Source organism: Triturus cristatus, chromosome 1_2 (genome assembly GCF_964204655.1).
Source record: "Triturus cristatus chromosome 1_2, aTriCri1.1, whole genome shotgun sequence".
In the NCBI taxonomy this organism is placed as follows: domain Eukaryota; kingdom Metazoa; phylum Chordata; class Amphibia; order Caudata; family Salamandridae; genus Triturus; species Triturus cristatus.
The window spans coordinates 330,159,103-330,178,798 of NC_140580.1; the positions used below are offsets into that span (position 1 = coordinate 330,159,103).

General features: G+C 45.7%; 1 protein-coding gene across 3 annotated transcripts in view; it reads right to left on the reverse strand.

The window, feature by feature from the left end:
* The window catches only part of NFKB2 (nuclear factor kappa B subunit 2), a 214,473-nt gene that overhangs the window by 120,052 nt on the left and 74,725 nt on the right, over window positions 1-19,696 (reverse strand). For 2 of the 3 annotated variants that reach the window (XM_085603918.1, XM_085603919.1), the window contains one exon: window positions 8,793-8,887. In XM_085603918.1, the coding sequence (XP_085460044.1) occupies window positions 8,793-8,816 (24 nt within the window). In that variant the 5' untranslated portion in view covers window positions 8,817-8,887. Of the gene's footprint in view, window positions 1-8,792; window positions 8,888-9,909; window positions 9,929-19,696 lie in introns of those variants that run through there. The other variant, XM_085603920.1, reaches the window with a different exon arrangement.

Genomic DNA, 19,696 nt, shown 5'->3' on the forward strand with positions numbered 1-19,696 from the left:
TAATAAAACCCTTTAACTTTTCATTGATCTAGAAATCAGTTACTGATTTGGCTCTCTCCATCTTAAATTATTAATGGACTGTATTTTGCTTGATATATTGGTGTTTTGGGAAGTGCCATAATGCAGGATCATAATGCCTCATGAAATTGAGGGTACCACAGCTCTTATCCAGTAAACTGTAGGAAATATGATTGTGGTAAAATTTGGAGTGTCTCAACTTTCGGGTACCATTTTACTCCCACAATAGCACAAGCATGTATGGCCAGAGGGAGCAATTGAGTAAAAGGACAAGAGGATGGAGATATGACCATGCTCTGAAAAACATTTTGGAGTGCAGGACACAACTCAAATACTCACTTCTAGGGATAGCTATGGTAAAGGCCTTCCTCCAAAGACAGCAATAATCTCCTTTGATTTAAGTAATAACAAAATAACCTAATAACATCTAAATTGCGGACAGACGTGCACATCCTATGGAGGATTAGAAAAACTGCCTGGGAAGAAGATTCCTTGATTAATAAGAACAGACTTAAAGAAGAATACTATGAGTTGTCCATCTGGCAATCTTATGCCTTAGAAAAGCTGCGCAAGTTTAGAAAGACGACTACAATACTTAAGAGATCATAGGCTCAGAGGCTGCCGTAAGTCACCAAACAGCTGCAACTCATGTCACCAGGTTAAAGTTACTGAAGGTCACTTGTTCTAGAGAGGCAAGCCCAAGGCGGAGTAGGCCTTCAAAATGGCATTGAGAATCCTGTTTGTTTTACTTTTCTAAACATTCTTGGAATTTTTGCGAGTGGTGTTCTTTGGCAATTATTCCTGACCAAGAGAACCGGTCTAGTCACACATGAAGAACAGCATATGAGAAAACAAAGATTATTGCTTTTCAATTAGTTCATCGCAAAGGACTTCACAAACGCAAAAACCTCACATGCTTTCTGCTGCAACCCAGGGTGCCCACAGGCCAAATTCATATATTGGGCTGGTCTGACCATCAATACTTGTAAAGGGTAAATAACTCATCAAGAATTTAAAAATCACAAAATCTGTTCATCCACCACAAGCTCAACAGGAAGGAGACTCTAGTGAAGGTAAAATGAAAGCTTAAACCTGCTCTCTTTGTTTGGATATGCACTCCTGCTAGACAGAACTAGCCATGAATTAAAGCCATATCTGCAAAATGGCAAAGATGGGTCCCCCACTCAGTAGGGTTGTGTGTTTTTGATGAACAGCCTCCTGCCCCCAACCAGAAGAGGCTAGACAGGCATTGGCAAGGCCAATAGGTCTGACCTATGCAAGAGCTATTGACTTTGCCAATATTTTTAGCCATGGTGTACACCATCGTGGCTGCTGTTCAGCAAGGTTAAAAGTTAGTGGGGTAAAGGAGAGGGGCGTAGAGTGGAGTGTTGTAAAGTGGAGTGAATTGGGGTGTTACTGAGTGTTGTGAAGTGTAGTGGGGGAGTAGAGTGTCGTGTCGTGGAGTGGAGCAGAATGTTGTAGAGTAGATTTGTGAAGTGGTGTGGTGTGGAACAGAGTCGAGTGGAGTAGAGGGTGTTACGTAGAGTCTAGTAGAGTGTTATACAGTAGACTAGAGTGTAGTGCATAGTAGATTGTTGTAGAGTAGACTGGCATATAGTGGAGTAGTGTAGGAGAGTGGAATGGCATAGAGTGGAGTAGAGGGTTGTGGAGTTAAGTGGTGCAGAGTAGAGTGGCAAGGCATAGCATAGAGTGTATGAGTAGAGTGGCGTAGTGTTAGTAGTGGAGTAGAGTGTTGTAGAGTGGAGGCAGTAAAGTAGCATGGATTGGCATAGAGAGAGTTGAGTGGAGTAGTTTTCTGGAGTGACAGAGTGGAGTAGAGTGTTGCAGGGTGGAATGACTTAGAGTGGAGTAGAGTTTAATGAAGTAGAGCATCAGAGTGGAGTATCGTAGAGTGTAGTGTTCTACAGTGCAGTGTCATAGAGTGGAGTGTCGTAGAGAAGACTGACCTAGAGTGAAGTGGCGTAAAGTACAGTGGTGCAGAGTAGAGTGGTGTAGAGTGAAGCAGAGTAGATTGCAGTTGCATAGAGTAGAGTGAATTGGCACAGAGTGGTGTGGTGCAGGGTAGAGTAGCATACAGTGCAGTGGTGCAGAATAGATTAGAGTGGCCTAGAGTGAGGCAGAGTGCAGTAGTGCAGAGAGATCAGTGAAGCAGAATACAGTAGTGCAGAGTAGACTAGAGTGGCGCAGTGGCACAGAGTAGAGTGGTGCACAGAGCAGTAGTGCAGAGTAGAATTGAATGGCTTACAGAGCAGTGACGTAGAGCGCAATGGTGTAGAGTGGAATAGCGTGCTGTGGAGTGTTGCAGAGTAGAGCATAGTGGCACAGAGTGCAGTGGTGCAAAGTAGTTGGCATAAAGTGCATTGGTTTTGAGTAAAGTGAGGTGGAGTGCAATAGTTTGAAGTAGAGTGGCATACAGCGCAATGGCATAGCATAGAGTAGAGGGGTGCAGAGTGGAGTGACAGTGTAGAGTGAGGTGGGGTAGAGTATATTATTTCAGAGGGGAGTGATGCAGGGTAGAGTTGAGTGCTGTGTAGAGCAGTGACATGGTTTAAAGTAGAGTGGCGTGGAGTGGTGCAGGGTGTCATAGTTTGCAGTATTGTAGAGTAGATTTATTTTAGAGTAAAGTGAAGTGACGTAGAGTGGAGAGGTGCAGGATAGAGTGGCGTGGCATAGAGTAGTGGCACAGAGTGCAGTGTTGCAGAGTAGAGTGGCAAGGAGTGGAGTGGCCTCGAGTCGAGCAGAGTGGAGTGGCCTAGACTTGATTTGTGTAGAATGAAGTGGTGAAGAGTGCAGTGGTGCATAGTAGAGTGTGGTAGTGTGCACAGGCATAGAGTAGTGTGGTGCAGAGTAGAGTAGAGAGGTGTGGAGTGAAGTGGCGCAGAGTGCAGTGGCACACAACAGATTAGAGTGGCGTAGAGTGCATTGGTGTAGAGTGGCATGGAGTTCAGTTGCTGAGAGTGCAGTGTTGCAGAGTAGAGCATTTTAGAGTGCATTGGTGCAGAATGCAGTGCAGTTGAGTGGTACAGGGTAAGGTGATGTAGAGTGTAATGGTGTAGAATAGAGAGGCATAGAGTGCAGTGGCATAGAGTAGTGTTGCAGAGTATAGTGGAGTACAGTGGCGTAGAGTGCAGCAGCATAAAATAGAGTGACGTGGAGTGGTGCGGGGTAGATTGCAGTGGTGTACAGTGGAATGGCATAGAGTGGATTGGCGCAGAGTGTGATAGAGTGGGGAAGAGTGAAGAGGCATAGAGTAGAATGTTTCCGAATTTAGTACAGTGATGTAGAGTGCAGTAGCGCTGAGAAGATGAGAGTGGCTTAGAGTGGATTGTCGTGGAGAGATGCAAAGTAAAGTGGCGTAGAGTGTATTGGCATACAGTGCATTGGTGAAGAGGAGAGTGGTGCAGAGTAAAGTGCAGTGGCGGACAGTGCAGTGTTGCAGAGTAGAGTGGCCTAGAGTGGGGTGGTGCAGGGTAAAGTGCAGTGGCGTAGAGTAGAGGGGCATAGGTTGGTGGAGAGTAGAGTGGCGAAGAAAGCAGTGGTGTAGAGGAGGGTGGTGCAGAGTAGAATAGACTGCCGTAAAGTACAGTGAGAGTACAATGGCATGGAGTGCAGAGGTGTAAAGTGTTGCAGGGTAGAGTATAGTGGTGTAGAGTGCAGTGGTGTAGAGTAGACTTGTAGAGTAGACTTGTAGAGTGCAGTGGTTCATATGTGAGTTGCGTAGAGTGCATTGGTGTGGAAAGTAGTGGCGTACAGTGGTGCAGAGTACAGTGGTGTAGATTGCGGTGTCGTAGAGTACAGTGGTGCAGAATAGAATAGAGGGGCGTAGAGTGCAGTGACGTAGAGTACAATGTCATAGTGCAGTGGTGTAAAGGGTTGCACAGGAGAGTATAGGGCAGTGGTGTGGAGTAGATTGCCATTAAGTGCATTGGCTTTATGTAAAGCGTTGTAGAGTGCATTGGCGTAGAGTGCAGTGGCGCGGAGTGGTGGTGAGTGCAGTTTCATAGAGTAGATTATTCCAGAGCACAGTAGAGTGGTGCACGGTAAAGTACAGTTGCGTACAGTAGAGTGGCATAGAGTGCAGAGTATATTAGAGTGGCATAGATGAATAGGCCTATAGTGAACTGGCATGGAGTGGTACAGAGAATGAATTGGCGGAGAGTGCAGTGGCATAGATTACAGTGTTGTTGAGTGGAGTGGTGCAGAGAGGAGTGGTGGAGAGCACAGTGGCGCAGAGTGCAGTGGTGAGGAGTACAACAGAGTGGCGTAGAGTGCAGTGTCAGTGTACAATGGCGTATAGTGCAGTAGTTTAAATTGTTGTAGAGTATAGTGGGGTGGAGTGGTGCATAGTAGAGTGCAGTTGCGAACAGTGCATTGGTTTTGAGTAAAGGGGTGTAGAGTGCAGTGCCACAGAGTAAAGTGTAGTGGCGCAGACTAGAGTGCAATCTCGTAGAGTAGAGTGACGTAGAATAGACTGTTTCAAAGTGGAGTGGTGCATGGTAGAGTACAGTGGCGTGGAGTAGAGTTGCATAGAATGCAGTAGCGTATAGTGCAGTGGTGTAAAGTGTTGTCGAATATAGTGGCGTAGAGTGCAGTGGTGTAGAGTAGATAGGCTTAGAGTGCATTGGTTTAGAGTAAAGTGGTGTAGGGTGCCTCGGCATAGAGTGTTGTGGCACAGAGCAGAGTGCAGTTGCGACAAGTGCAGTGGATTAGAGAAGTTGTTTTCGAGTCGAGTGGAGTGATGCACAGTAGGGTAGAGTGGCATAGAGTGCAGAGTAGATTACAGTGGACTGGCATGGAGTGGAATGGTACAGAGTAGAGCGCATTGGGTGTAGAGTGCAGTGTTGAAGAGCAGAGTGGTATGGAGTGCAGTGGCGAATAGTGCAGAGGTGCATAGTAGAGTAGTGTGGGGTAGAGTACACTGGCATAGAGTAGAGTGGTGTAGAGTACAGAGGTGTAGAATGAAGTGGAGTAGATTGGAGTAGTGCAGAGTAGAGTTTAGTGACGCAGTGTGGAGTGGCATAGTGTTGAGTGGTGCAGAGTAGACTTTAGTGGGGTAAAATGAAGTATGCATGGTGTTGTAGCTCACTGCCATTACAGACAACACATCTTCATTTGAAAGGACCATTACATTTGCACAGACACAGTTTTAGTGAGAAACGTATACAGTACACAAACTATAATGTAATGAAATGCCACCACCTAGTGCATTGATTTGTTTTGATCATATTAAAATATTTATTTCCACCACTCTTCAAAATTACCACAAAAAGTTATTTGTTTGAGCTTTTCCAATTCGGATATATTATTATGAAATATATCCACAGTTAATTTGCAGACATTTAAATTTAGTTGTGTGCCAGAAAAAAACACATACAGCCATCCTCACGCATAACCCAAGTAGCCAGCATGATTGACACACTTTGAAGTCAGAGAAAGAAAAGTAAACACCAAGCCCCCTGGAAGACAGAGACTGACATTTGACCTCTGATTTGAAAGCACAGCAAATGTGACAAGATAAGAACAATATTTAAATGCCTGTTTACAGAAATCCAGTACTGTGGAAAAATACAGTAAATAAGGTTTGGGCAACGGAAAGGAAAAACTCAAGCTGGATGGCCTAGAGCAAATAGAGCCAGCATAGAGAAAGCAAACAAATGTGAGCTACACACCACGAAGCCAAATGGTAAGCAATGCGCCAAATGCATTTCAAGGGAAGCTTTCTGAATGACCCCAAGATGTTGTTAGCAAACTATTAACGTGAAGTTGCAAACTTCAAGTTCATTCCTTCCTGTGAAACACAAGTCATCCATCTTGCTACAGCTAAGACAACTTGACATTATCATTCTAAGGCACATGTTCCCATGGACTTCTCAGGTCCACTCATCCATTGAATTTGTTCTTTCATTCCCAACTCAGTGGCGCTAAATTTATCAGCCTTGGAGGGATGAACAGATTAGTCTGCCATCTTAGGTTTCAAAGGTGTAAGTGAAGGTTGTACATAGCCTCTGTCGAGTGTTTCCCTCGCTGAGTTACCTTGGGAAATGATAGTAGTAATAATAATACCTTGTTTTCAGATAGCGCTTCATACTGCAGTTTTGTCAGCACTGTATGTTATTGAAGCAATTCTAAATAGGAAGAATATACCAATGTGCCCTGGGTTCATGGTTGGCAAATACCTACAGATCACATAACAACCAGAAGCTACTTTTCAACTTGCCAATTTGTAAATGCTTTTGAAAGGGAACTCATGGACTGTGACCCAAACAATGTACAAGTGCTCGGCTGCACACCAGCTAGGTTTATGTATTCACCCAAGTACCCACGCGCACATGATTACAAAAGAAATCTTTTACGAATTAAAAGTGTCATCCATTCGTAAAAAAAATCATGCTCATTATCCAGTCGCAAAACAGTGTTTTTTTTCTTAGTGGTATAGTCGAAATGTAATGAAAAAACCTGAATATATTCTTCTGTTATTTACATTATACATTTTGAAGAGCATCATGGCGATTCAGGAGGGGCACTTATGTATCAAAAAGGGGTATTTTTCTATTGGACCCACAGTCTGACGAAAGAATAAACCCCAAACCAGCTGCTAAACATGGTCTGAACGAACAGAATGAAAGTGGTACGCTCTACGTTGAAACAATGTAAATGTGAACCTCATCTATAAATGTATGCAGTTATCTCATGTGCGAACTTGCAGCTAAAGCGCTGTACACAACAGGCAACATCAAAACATAAGATATGAACACATGGACTAAATCTGCAAGATTTCAATAAATACACAGAGAAGATCCAGATTTAAAACAATCATTAGCAGCCCCTCAGATACGAGCAAATGTCTGCGGAACAGGAGGATGTTGAGCTCTGTTTTGAAGGTTGATGGGCACGAGGACGGACGGAGATCTAGAGGGAGTGTGTTTTAGATTGTTGTGGTGCAAACCCAATGGGATTGCTTCATATACCCTTCTCTTTTAGTCTAGGAGACTCAAGCGAAAGAAATGTAACGTGTCTAGATCCACGTTGGCCACCAGAGATGTTCAGTTTCTCCATGAAGTGAGAGGAGTGGAGGGTGAAGGGCTTTGAGAGTGACGCAGGTCACACTGAAATGATGTTAGGACTGGTGTCATGTGGTTGGGTTTCTTGCAACCCGAGACAAGCAGCACTGCCCTGAGGCCAGCCTACATGGACTTTAAGAAGGAGAGAATAGTCTACAGAACTACCAACTTTTGATGCGGATCAGGAATTAAGTTGTCTGGTGACCCATAATAGTTGGAGTTGATACTGTGCACTATTGTATTGTAATTGCATTTATATAACACTTACTACCCCTGACACGGCGTCGAAGTGCTTTTTTGGCGAGTAGCACGCTACTCCGGAACCCAAAAGGATTAGTGGTGAATTAGTATAGTGAGTTATGAAATCTATTGGCCATTGAAAAAAAATGTGTTTACGTAAGTCAATCTTAAACTCTATTTCCAGCACTGTTTTCGCAGAAGGGCTTAGTACAATTTTCAGAGAACCGTCTGCTTTGCCGGATCAGTTGCATGATTTCCTTTGGGGGGTGGGCTGGGAAAATGGGGGGCAGCCGAGTGGGTTAACGCGTCTATGTGTGCATAAGTGAACAAAATATCATAATAGTGTGAAGCAAAAACTAGTGGGGACTGAGATCAAAAGGGATAGAACAAACACAAGATGATGGGCGGAATGTTTGTGATAAGTCTAACCACAGGCAGTCGGTCAGGGAAGCATTCCAGCACATCATTCTTTCGCTCACCACACCACCTCAGTTTGGAAACAGGCATATGTAAATCAGCCTTGACCCTGCTCCAATAGCGACAGTTCAGCAGAAGCAGCCAGACAAGGTCCTCCCTGAATCAAAGCACAAGCTGGGAAGAGGTGTGGCGCCGTGGCCAGGGCGACTGACTCTGGAATGTGGGGATCACGGTTCGATCCCCGGCATCATGTGACTCTGGGCAATAGCTTGCTTAATCTTCCCGACGGCCCCCAGCGCCTAGAGACCCTTACGGGGTGCTCTTTACAAATGTGGATTATTATTATTTATTACTGGTTTCTCCCTAATTAGGGATTGTCAGTCATGGGTTGCTTGGTTCCAGTGGCACAATGAGCAGGGGACCCAGGGCTGGGCATATCCTTATCACTTAGGGCGGTACATCATACCCAGAGCGATTGCCAGTGGTTGGGCTTATTGCAAGTATTCCTCCCACCTCCATTTGTGTGTTTTATCAAACAAGACAGACCTGTGGTTCGAATTTGCTACCACGGTTTGTAATTATTACTATTGTTATCATTCTTTTTTAGATTTGCAGGGGGGAGGGTGTGTGAGAGAGAGAGAGAGAGACATGCAAACTAAGGCCAAACTAGACAAAATAGAGTTTCAACAAGTAAGAACTTTACAGACATAGTAAATCAAGTGGTGCTTGAGTGCCCAGGATATCTTTTCCGATGGTCCAGCCAACAAGCAGAATTCTGTCCACGCTTACTAGGGCATGCCTCAAGTTACAATGGCCACTTACTTCATTTCATGACTCTTCTTAGGCGAAGTCCAAGATGCTCTTTCTTGCAGCTGTCCCTCACAAACCCACGTGTGGAGACACTGAAAACTAAGCTAAGACTTGAAGGAAAGCACAGGTTTTCACATACACACTAAGGTTGGAAACATACTGGTCACTGTGACCTGGAGCTAAAAAAAAACTATAGAAAAATAAAAACTATAAAGGAAAACTTACTTCTGGTTCATACTGACAATCCATTTCCAGGAAGTAAAGTGAAGAGGTAGATTAAATCCCAGTCTTCAAATCCACAGTTTGACGTCACCTGTCCCCTGGGGAGAAAAAAAGTCTCAGTTGTGACAGCTATCCAGATCCATCCCTTCGTTTTCCAAGCACCCATGCAGTTGTCGGGCTTGCAGCACCCCCTTTGTGTTCATCGGGGTGGTATGTGCAGACTGACAGCCTCTCTCGGGCTCGGCCGCAGCGCTCAGGGGAAACCCCGACCTATCGGAGGTTTCCCTCAAGGAAGGAAAAAACCCTGGGCTCTTCTGAGAAGAAACGGCGAGGCCGAAATCCCACCAAAAGTCACGACGGGGTGCAGTAGCCATGCGCAGGAAAGTTGGAGCAGCGCTGGAAAGTCCCTAAAACACCAGCTGTTTGCTGGAAATGACATCAGAGTCATGTGACCTCCCTGAGCCAACCAATGTGTCAGTCGGAGAGGGGAGCACAGTTCGTGCGAAATGTGGGTGTGTGGCTACAGGGACAGACAGGACAGTACACTACGCGAACCCACTTGACACTCAAAAAGTGTCTTTCTTTCAGTTGGCTACGTTCGTCACGCACACGTGCATCAAAGGAAGGGGGTGAGAGGGCAAGAAACAGTAACATGGAGGTAATGAACGAAGGCAAAAATAACGGAGAGCAAAAACAAAAACAGATACACAGGAAGAACGTATCACATAAAAATTAGAAAACGTGATGGGAAACGGAGAAAATGAGGTGCAGAGTTCCAACCGCATGCTTTGGTAACAACTATAATTTCTTCAATGTTCAAGCTTAAAAAGTAAGCAGTAAAACTAAAAGGCTTGCTTTAAAATGGCACTTGATAAGACGCACGTTTAAACTTCCTGCATGGATAGAACAACACTGTTTAGGTCCAATAAATAAAATAAAAACAGCCTGCAAACAAGACGTTGCCCGAGTGAGAACTCATCTTGGCAGTCTGAAACATGAACTGTGTGCGTCAGCACTACACATACGCCGCTACAGATCGGAACATCTTGTTCTCATTGCATCATGCGTGCCTTTCCTGCAGCGCGTGAACTGGCAGAATAGTGGCAAGTACCTAACACACCTCCAGTATCTCAATGAGTGTGGGTGGGATTTCCACTCGCTGCCAACTTCAATACCCACATAAAAATCACTGCAGTCTCGCACCCAGACGATGACGGAAGTGACATGGGATTAATGGCATTGATGTTGAGGGTGTAACCAGGGCTTTAAGTGAGTTGAACAAACTGGGAGGTCTCTCAAAGGGGCGTGGTTAATGTAATTAAGGGCGTGGCTTAAAAACACATAAGCTAAAAATCTGTGCATAGCATAGTGTGCCGCCCGCCTTGTATTTTGCTGTTTCTGTCATTGCCTCCAGATATATAATGCAACAAGTAAGATCATACCTACAACAAGTCAGGACTATTGCCTTTGTCAATGGTTGTTAGTTGCAGAAGATAAGTAAGCAGCAACTATGACTTGTATATAATATTGAAAAAGCTTCCACTTAAAGCCCTGGTGACACCACGACGATGTTGCTGCTCCTGAGTTTCGAAAAGAGAGGGAAATCCAGAGAGAAAATAACTCTCTGTAAAGGATTTCCCTTCCCCTACAAAGCTCACCTGGCATGACGTCATACCGTAACTTATCCACTAGTGAGAAGTGAGCAGTGTGAGAAGTGCACATCGATGTGCCTGCACTCGCTGCAGTCCGGAAAAAATGGACCGCCTCTGCCAGGGCACAAAACAGAGACCGAGAGAGACCCGTTTCAAGGCCCCCTTTAAAAAACTGCCAGTGCTCAGCACCCCTGAGACCCGGCTCACTTAAAGCCCTGGGTGTAACGCAAAAAATTAGCGCTGTTCCACCCGTACTCGCAGTGGCGCATTGGGTTACCACCACTAATTTTGTATTCTCTGAATCTCCATGTGACACATGCTGGCTCTGGCAAGCAAAATGTAACAAGCACTGGCAAAGACAATAGGTCTCGCCTATGGGAGAGCTATTGGCTTTGTCAATTTCTTTTAGCCATGTTGTACAGCAGTGCAGCTGCTCTGCAGCATGAATTAAAGTTAGAACAAACAAAAGCGTTCTGACATGGCCACCGCTGGCCGCGAGAGGCAGTGATCAGTTTTCTTAGTATGAAATTATATTCGGCCTTCACAAAAAAAACCCTGTTTAATTATCTTACATCCGAGCTGAAGGTCTCAGGCGCAGCGCCGTTTGCATCGTTGTAGCAACTTGACACCTGTTGGCGTGACTTTTGGCTTCTGTTTTTTCTTGCGGGACTGGAGATGGCAAGCAACAAAGAGGGAGGGTGGGGAAGGGGCAAGCAACAACAGGGAAGATGCGGACCAGACATACAACAACTCAGGAGGAGTGTGGGGGGAAGGGCAAGCAACAATGCTGGACGGTGGGAGGAACGAAGGGGGTGGGGTAATCAAAAGGGAAAAAGTACCTCTGAAAGTGGCGAACAGTGTAAGGACACTGAGCAATGGAAGCAGCACTTGGGCCATGCTCTAGGGTAGGGGCAAAAGAGGAAGGGTTCAATGGTTGCTAAGGGTAAAGGGAGGGGAGGGTGACTTGAGCGCTCAAGGGTGGGTAGGAATAAAGGGAGGTAAAGATGACTTGGGGGTTCAGGGGTGGGTAGAGGTGAAGGGAGGTGAGGGTGACTTAAGGGTTCTGGGGCAAGTTGAGGTAAATGGAGGTGAGGGTGACTTGACGGTTCGGGGGTGAGTAATTTTTTTGTAGAGTTTTATATAGCGCAAACTAGACCAAGACATCGGGTATCAGAGCTCTTTACATGAGCACCAGTTTCGTCACATAAGGACACATTAATTTTTGTTAGGCACGGGGAGATTAAGTGATTTGCCCAGAATCACAGGATGTTGAGCGTAGTTGCCGAGACTGGAACCCGGTTACCCAGCTTCGAGGTCAACCGCTCTAGCCATAAGGCTACATCCTCTCCCCAAGGTACTGGAAGGTGATGTGACAAGGGGAGGTGAGGGTAACGATGATTCGGCATGGGTAGATGTAAATGGATGTGGGAGTGACTTGAGGGGTTGTGTTGGGTGGAGATAAAGAGAAATAAGGGTGGGTTGAGGCTGGGTAGAGGTAAAGGGGAGTGAGGGTGACTTGAGGGGCCAGGGGTGGGTAGAGGGATCTGAGGTTGCTTGAGGGATCAGGGTTGGACAGAGGTAAAGGGAGGTGATAGTGACTTGAGGGTTCAGGATTGGGTAGAGGTAAAGGGAGGTGAGGGTGACTGGAGGGTTGAATGGTGGGAAGATAAGGGAAGGAAGGTGACTTGAGGGCTCAGGGGTGGGTAGAAGTAAAGAGAGGTGAAGGTGACCTGAGGGCTCAGAGGTGGGGAGTGACTGGATACCCTCGGGTGATAAGCACGCTCTACAAATTCTCATAACATAACAGGTAAGGAAGATATGGGTTGCTTGAGGGTTCGTGGTGGGTAGAGTTATAGGAAGGTAAGGCTGATTTGAGGGTTCAGGAGCAGGCAGAGGTAAAAGAAGGTGAGGGTGCCTTGATTGGACAGTTTGATGAGGTATGGCCTGTCATTGTACAGTATGGTATAAAACTAGCCGTTCACCCAAATAAGAATGCTAAGGTTTTAGCTCCAAAGAAGATATCAATAACGTTTAACAATGGAGGACATCCTTATGAAATTGATGAGAAACTAGAAGAGGACTTGGAGATTTGGCAATCAATGTTCAACATTTTTCAACTTTTGCCAGATGAACTTCAACCTTGAGTGAAGTCCACAGTTGTTAAGTGAAACCTGAAGGGAAGTTGTCAACTGTATTGACTTAGGATACAATGTGTCTGGGGTGTCAGTATGGCAGCTGTAAAGGGGCCAGCCTAGTGTGGTGCTGGATGAAAGCAGTGGGACATTTTGCTTTTATGTGGACTCATTCTCTATATGGGCACGCATTTGTTTACAGGTTATTTTTCTTTATTAATTCTTAGTATGTTATGTACTGTATAATGTATAACATAAACACTCAAGAAAATAGTATAAACAAAAGTTTAAAAATAAAAAGCAAAATTGTAGGGGTGAAATCCAAAAGGGATAAGTCTCTAACCGTGGGCCACAGGAAAAACAGAGGAGACAAATTACAGTTTACACATCTACCGGAAGGCTGCCCGTCCAAAGAAAAAATATTTGCCAGCTAGGCAGTAATTGATTTGGCAAATGTACTTCAGTTTATGCAGTGGGAGCACTTTCATCAAACATGTAATTGCAGTCAGTCTGCATTTCTTTTTTTATTTCACAAACAACCCCCAAAGGGTGGGGTTGTTTCTGAGATACAAAAAACATAGTCCTAATGCGCAAGGAGTTTTCTCCCTGTTTGTCAGGGTCACTGATATTTTTCCTCCCTGAAACCAGCTTGTTTCGCTGTGACCAAATGGAGCTTAAGGGCAGTGAAGATGTATCAGAAGTCCTACCATAGGCCAGGCCTTTCCATTTATGACCATTGTGGTAGAAAAAGGGTTCCCACTCTGCAGCCAAACAGCTGAGGCTCCACTATGGAAATCTGACATTTCCACTATCTATTATTGAGGCGGAGGAACTAAATGTTTGACAGGCTTTGAGAACTACAGTTTAGGAGTGGTTTGCTCAATTCGCCAAACTCTAAATGCCTCCTATTCCAAAACAGAAGTATCATAAACCATAAATATCCCTACACAATAAATTGTTGTTATGGCTCAAGGAAATCCTTTCTCCAGGATTATTCTGGGTATGCCTAAGGTGAAATAACAATGACTAGTAACTTGACCAGCTCGCTCTTTACTGGATGTGAATCTCAATCCTTTCCCTCCCCACCAGAACTAATTTAACCTTATATGAGGATCTACGGTTTTTTGTGATTTATCCTATTTTTATCATTTTTTTTCGGATGCTTATTCTATGTAATATACGTCTGTTGCAAAAAATGGCTGACGTGTGTTGAAATAACTAATTTCAATTGTTACAAAGCTGAAGAACAAAACCAAAAGGGTTTGGAAACAGCAGCGGATCAGAAAAATAATATGGTAGGAATGGTTATTTCTATGGAGACTCCATCACAGTGGAAACCAAACCCAAATATCTTAAACTATTGTGCTAGTGGTATGTTTCATAACTGTCATCGTGCACTGGAAAAATAGATCCTGTAACTCCAAGAGTCTTGATCCATATTTGTGTACGGGCCTACAGGTTACAACCCTGCAGACTTTTTTAGCGCAAATGCCCAGTCATTCCTCTAGAGCGTACTGAACTGAGCCGCACATGCTAGCCATTGAGAGGGATGTCCTCTACAAAGCTCTCGGGCTGTAGGTATGATGGCCACCATTGCAGATGACAAGGGTCTGCAAGTGGTCAGTTATGACAACACACCCAGATTGGAAAATAATCTTTTTGAGGATCAGTCACCACACCCCCAAGAATCTAGTCCACCTTGTCTGCATTCCTGCACATTCGTCAGGTCTCAACCATTTCAGAAGAAGGTGTGCCATAAGACAACACTTGCTCTCCTTTAACTGCCCATTAGGTAGCACAAGTAGGGCACAAAGAATCAACTGGCCATTAAGGTACTGCATTTTAGACACACAGATTTTGTTAAGACTAAGGTCCCAACTAGGTTACAAGCATGGTTCTCCAGCATGGATACATCAATAGAAGGATTGCTATCCCCTGTCCCAAGCTTCATGAACAGCAGAGAAACTGTCACTCATTCTGTCAATATTTGAGCACATGGTAAAAGATTACATTGTTGCCAGGACTTAGTGTACGAGTAGCAGATCTGCTGCCCATCACGTATGCTGGGGAGTTGCTGCCTAAGAACAAGATAATACTTTCCCCCATGGCATTCCCCAGGAAACCAAGACAGATAGTGCCCCCGGTTTCAGGATTTATAATTCCAGCAGCACCTTTAAACTCTGGGAATCACGCACAAGAGCATTATTCCAGGATGACCCCAAGCCAATGAGGAAGCTCCTTTAACACCAGCTTAAGTGCCCCAGCCAAACGTCAACAAATAAAACCCCTGGACCGGTGGGGGGAGGTGGGAAACTTTCACCAATCTGGCATCATAAGACCATAGCTCACCCTACTATCTTAAGCCTGCCGTGACTATTTCGTGCTTGTTAAAAGAGTTGGCGCCAGATGTACAAACACATTTACTGGTCGCAAACCCTGGGATTTGGCAGATTTCGCGACCAGTAAATGTGTTTTTTGAATGTAGTAAACCCAATTAGTGATTCAATAACAGATTACCAAAATGCTAAATGGGTTTAGGAAACATACTGAGTCGGTATTTGGAATGGGAGCACTTCGGACCAAAATCAGTTGCAAAACATTAATATTTTACCGACTACTTAAAATGTAGAGAGAACCCATTTGCAAAAGGGAAGTGGTTCGCAAGAGATCTCTTACCCTTTGTGAATGGTCAGGAAAATATTTTTGGGGACTAGACAGTGGCCCACAGGATCACTGCCTACTCTTTAAAAAGTTTTTAAAACTTTCATTTTGATTTTTAAATGCAGCCCGTTTTCCTTTAAGGAAATAAGCTTTGTTTAAAAAAAAAAAACCAAAGACTGTTTATTTGAAAGCAATCACAGACATGGTGGACTGATGACATCGAGAAGGCCACCATCCCTGTGATGGCAACAAATCATAGTGGATCTCAATTTGCGACCAGCTCAATAATATTGAGGGATGTCAAATTGTGACTCACTATAATTGGTATTTTGTAAACTGATTTATTAGTACATAGTTCGGTTCTCAAAACACTGATCAGTAAAAGACGATGCGAAAATTGCATTAACAAAGGTTGTTTGTGTGTGTATGAAACAGTGCGGTCCTGAGGCGGAAGCCGGGACTTATACTTAAACCTTCTCCTATTGCTGTTTGGTACGTGGTTTTATATTTGTAACCTGCTGCTGTTTTTATTGCACTCGTTATTTTAATATTTATACCTGAATCCGCTCAGCTTGTATCTTTGCTCTTTTGCACAATCGGGGATCGAACCCGTGACGAGTGGCCCGTTGTTCCGCCCTCGTGACAGAGGAGGTGGGCGAGCAGACTAGTGCTCCGCCCCTCACTCCACGAGTTGTATAAACTTCCCGCCCTCACATCACAGCTGTTGTTTGTGTGTGTATGAAACAGTGCGGTCCTGAGGCGGAAGCCGGGACTTATACTTAAACTTTCTCCTATTGCTGTTTGGTACGTGGTTTTATATTTGTAACCTGCTGCTGTTTTTATTGCACTCGTTATTTTAATATTTATACCTGAATCCGCTCAGCTTGTATCTTTGCTCTTTTACACAATCGGGGATCGAACCCGTGACGAGTGGCCCGTTGTTCCGCCCTCGTGACAGAGGAGGTGGGCGAGCAGACTAGTGCTCCGCCCCTCACCCCACGAGCTGTATAAACTTCCCGCCCTCACATCACAGCTGTTGTTTGTGTGTGTATGAAACAGTGCGGTCCTGAGGCGGAAGCCGGGACTTATACTTAAACCTTCTCCTATTGCTGTTTGGTACGTGGTTTTATATTTGTAACCTGCTGCTGTTTTTATTGCACTCGTTATTTTAATATTTATACCTGAATCCGCTCAGCTTGTATCTTTGCTCTTTTGCACAATCGGGGATCGAACCCGTGACGAGTGGCCCGTTGTTCCGCCCTCGTGACAGAGGAGGTGGGCGAGCAGACTAGTGCTCCGCCCCTCACGCCATGAGTTGTATATAATGGCTACTTTCCCCAGGAAGCGCAGCGGACGAGCGCAGCGGGCGTGCCGGCGGCGCGCCGAAGGCTCGCCAAAGGCAAGCCCGTCTGCGCCCGTCCGCGCCGGTTCCGTGCCTGGTGCCGGAACCTATGGTCCGGGGTCATGGAAAACGTCAAGTCATCTTGTCTACTGCCGTGACACCCTCCTGGCTCTTCGATATAAAGGCAGGAGCTCGGGATGCGCGATTTTAGAAATGTGCGAGGATGGATTGCCCCCCCCACAGCAATGCATCAATTGCAATCAAGCTCTCCCCAAGTTCTACTGGCATACTAGTAAGCTCTGTTCGGCCTCATCAGTGCCTTGGGCTAGGAAAGAGCACACTACAGTTAAATGCCTGTTACTTAATGCTAGATCCTTGGTGAGACACAGCATAGAGTTAGCCGACCTCATAGTGGAAACTAAATCACAGATAGCATTCGTAACAGAATCCTGGACAGATGCTGCCTCAGGTCCGGATATCGTCAAAGCTACCCCCCCTGAGTACGACTGCTTTGTCCAGAACAGAGGAATTAAAAAGGGGGGAGGTCTCGCTATTATCTACCATAATTCTATCAGAGGTTCATTCCAGTCGGGTACCACCGACTATTTTGAAGCCCTTACCTTCAACCTGACCCTTTCTAACCATCAATCTCTCAAGGGTGGCCTAATTTACAGGCCACCTGGACCCAAAGCCCCGTTCCTCCCTGCACTTAGTTGCTTGCTAGAAGAAGCACTTTGCGCTAAAACATTCACTGCGCTGGGAGATTTTAACTTTCACCTGGAATGTGAGTCAGATCCCGATACGCGGAATCTTTTAGATCTGATGCATGGGGTTGAGCTCAACCAAAGGGTGATTGGCCCAACCCACAGGGCTGGGCACACTCTAGATGGGATTTTCTCCAATCTTCCCAACCTTAAAATCTCGGCTATCCTCCCGGTCTCCTGGTCGGACCATGCGGTAGTGCACTTTGAAATCAGCCTGGCCCTGCCTTCTAGACCTAGTAAAGTCATGAACCCCCCTAGAACGATCAGGAGGTGGAAAAACATAGATGGAGAGGCTCTAGAGAATCTGCTCAAAACCTCCATGCAGCCCCTTATGGCTAACGTGGAAGATGCAGCCACTTCATACACCAATTGGCTGGAAGCAGCATGCCTCAACCTTGCCCCCCCAAAAATGTTTCACTCCACCCGATCCAGCCCCTCTGCGCCCTGGTTCTCTGAACATATCAGGGACCATAAAATGTTGTGTAAAAAGCAGGAAAGAATCTGGCGAAAAAATTACAAAGAGGAGGATAGAAAGCTTCTCTATCTAGAGATAAAAAGGTACAAATTGGCGATCCAAGAGGCAAAACATGACTTCTATACAAAACGTATCAAGGAGGCCAGTAATTCCGCCAAGGAATTATTTCGCACAGTTTCATCCCTGGCAGCCATCAAACCAGTGGAGATACCTCCTAGCCGCAAATTATGCCAAGAGCTGGCGAATTTCTTTTTAGAAAAGGTAGATATTATCTTCCGTCCGCTAGACATGCGTGTCAATACCCCCGCTCCTGAATTTAACCCTGAGGCAGACATCAACCTTCCGAAGCTTCTCAACTTCTCCCCCATTAGGGAGGAAGAGGTGGTGAGCAGACTTCTTCGGACAAACTCAGGCTCCCCCAATGACCCGTGCCCTGCCAGCGTGGCCAAACTGGCCTCATCGGCCGTCGCCGCAGGGCTCACCCCACTGTTCAATGCCATGCTGGAAAAGGGGGAATTTCCCTTACGTTGGAAACAAGCCTCCATCTTACCCCTGTTGAATAAGCCTAATTTAGCGGTAACTGACCTGAACAACTTTCGGCCAATAGCCAGGCTACCCCTTCCGACGAAAATCCTGGAGGGTATCCTAAACACTCAGCTAAGCGCTTTTCTAGGGGCAGGCCATGGCCTGGATGGTTCCCAACATGGATTCAGGGCAGGGCATAGTACCGAATCTGCCCTGATTAAAGCAACTGAAGATGTGAGAACAGTGATGGACGCAGGAGGCAAAGCTGCCCTGATCCTGTTGGACTTGTCCGCGGCCTTTGATACGGTCCACCATAAGATACTTGGGGACCGGCTCAGGGCCACTGGGATCCAGGGCAATGCGCTAAAACTCCTGCTTGCCTTTTTGTCGGACAGGACTCAGAAAGTGGCACTAGGGGACTACGAATCAGACCCTTTCATGCTGCCCTGCGGAGTCCCTCAGGGATCCTCCTTGAGTCCCACCCTTTTTAATATATACGTCTCCACCCTTGCACCAGTCATCAGATCTTTCGGCTTTAAGTTAACCTCTTACGCAGATGATACTCAGATAGTGGTATCTCTGCTGCCCGGGGAAACTGACAGCACAGCGGATAGATTCAGAGGCTGTATGCGGGAAGTTAGTAACTGGATGGCTGATAATTGCCTCAAATTAAATTCTACTAAAACCGAAGTCTTGCTGTTCGGGTCCAGCAATAACTTCTGGTCCCCACGTTGGTGGCCCGAGGAAATGGGCACCCCGCCAGCTCCGCTCCCTAAGGTCAAAAACCTGGGTGTACTTATGGACAACTCTCTGTCCTTTAAGCCCCAAATTAATGCACTTTCCTCAGCAACTCATTTTGTTCTAAAAACCATTCGGAAAGTCTTGCCGTTTCTTGCAGAGGAGTACAAGAAGACCGTGGTTGCCGGGCTGGTGATGTCCAGGCTGGACTATTGTAACAGCCTTCTGTTGAACGCCCAACAGGGGCTCCTCAACAAACTCCAAATTTTGCAGAATGCTGCAGCCCGACTAATCACAGGCACTACTAAATTCGCCTCGGTTTCCCGGGACCTGGCCAAGCTACATTGGCTTCCAGTTCGCAAAAGAATTATGTTTAAATCACTTTGCGTAACTTTTAAGGCCTTGCATGGTCTAGGCCCCCACTGTATCTCCCAACTCTTTCAGTGGCTAGACCAACAAGACCTCTGAGATCAGCTGAGCAGAGTCTGGTAGTCATCCCCAGAGTCAGGAAAGCCCGCTGGGGAGGCAGGAGGTTCTCTCTAGGGGCGGCTAAGGCATGGAATGCGCTACCACTAAACCTCAGACAACTACCGGACCTCCTGTCTTTTAGGAAAGCTT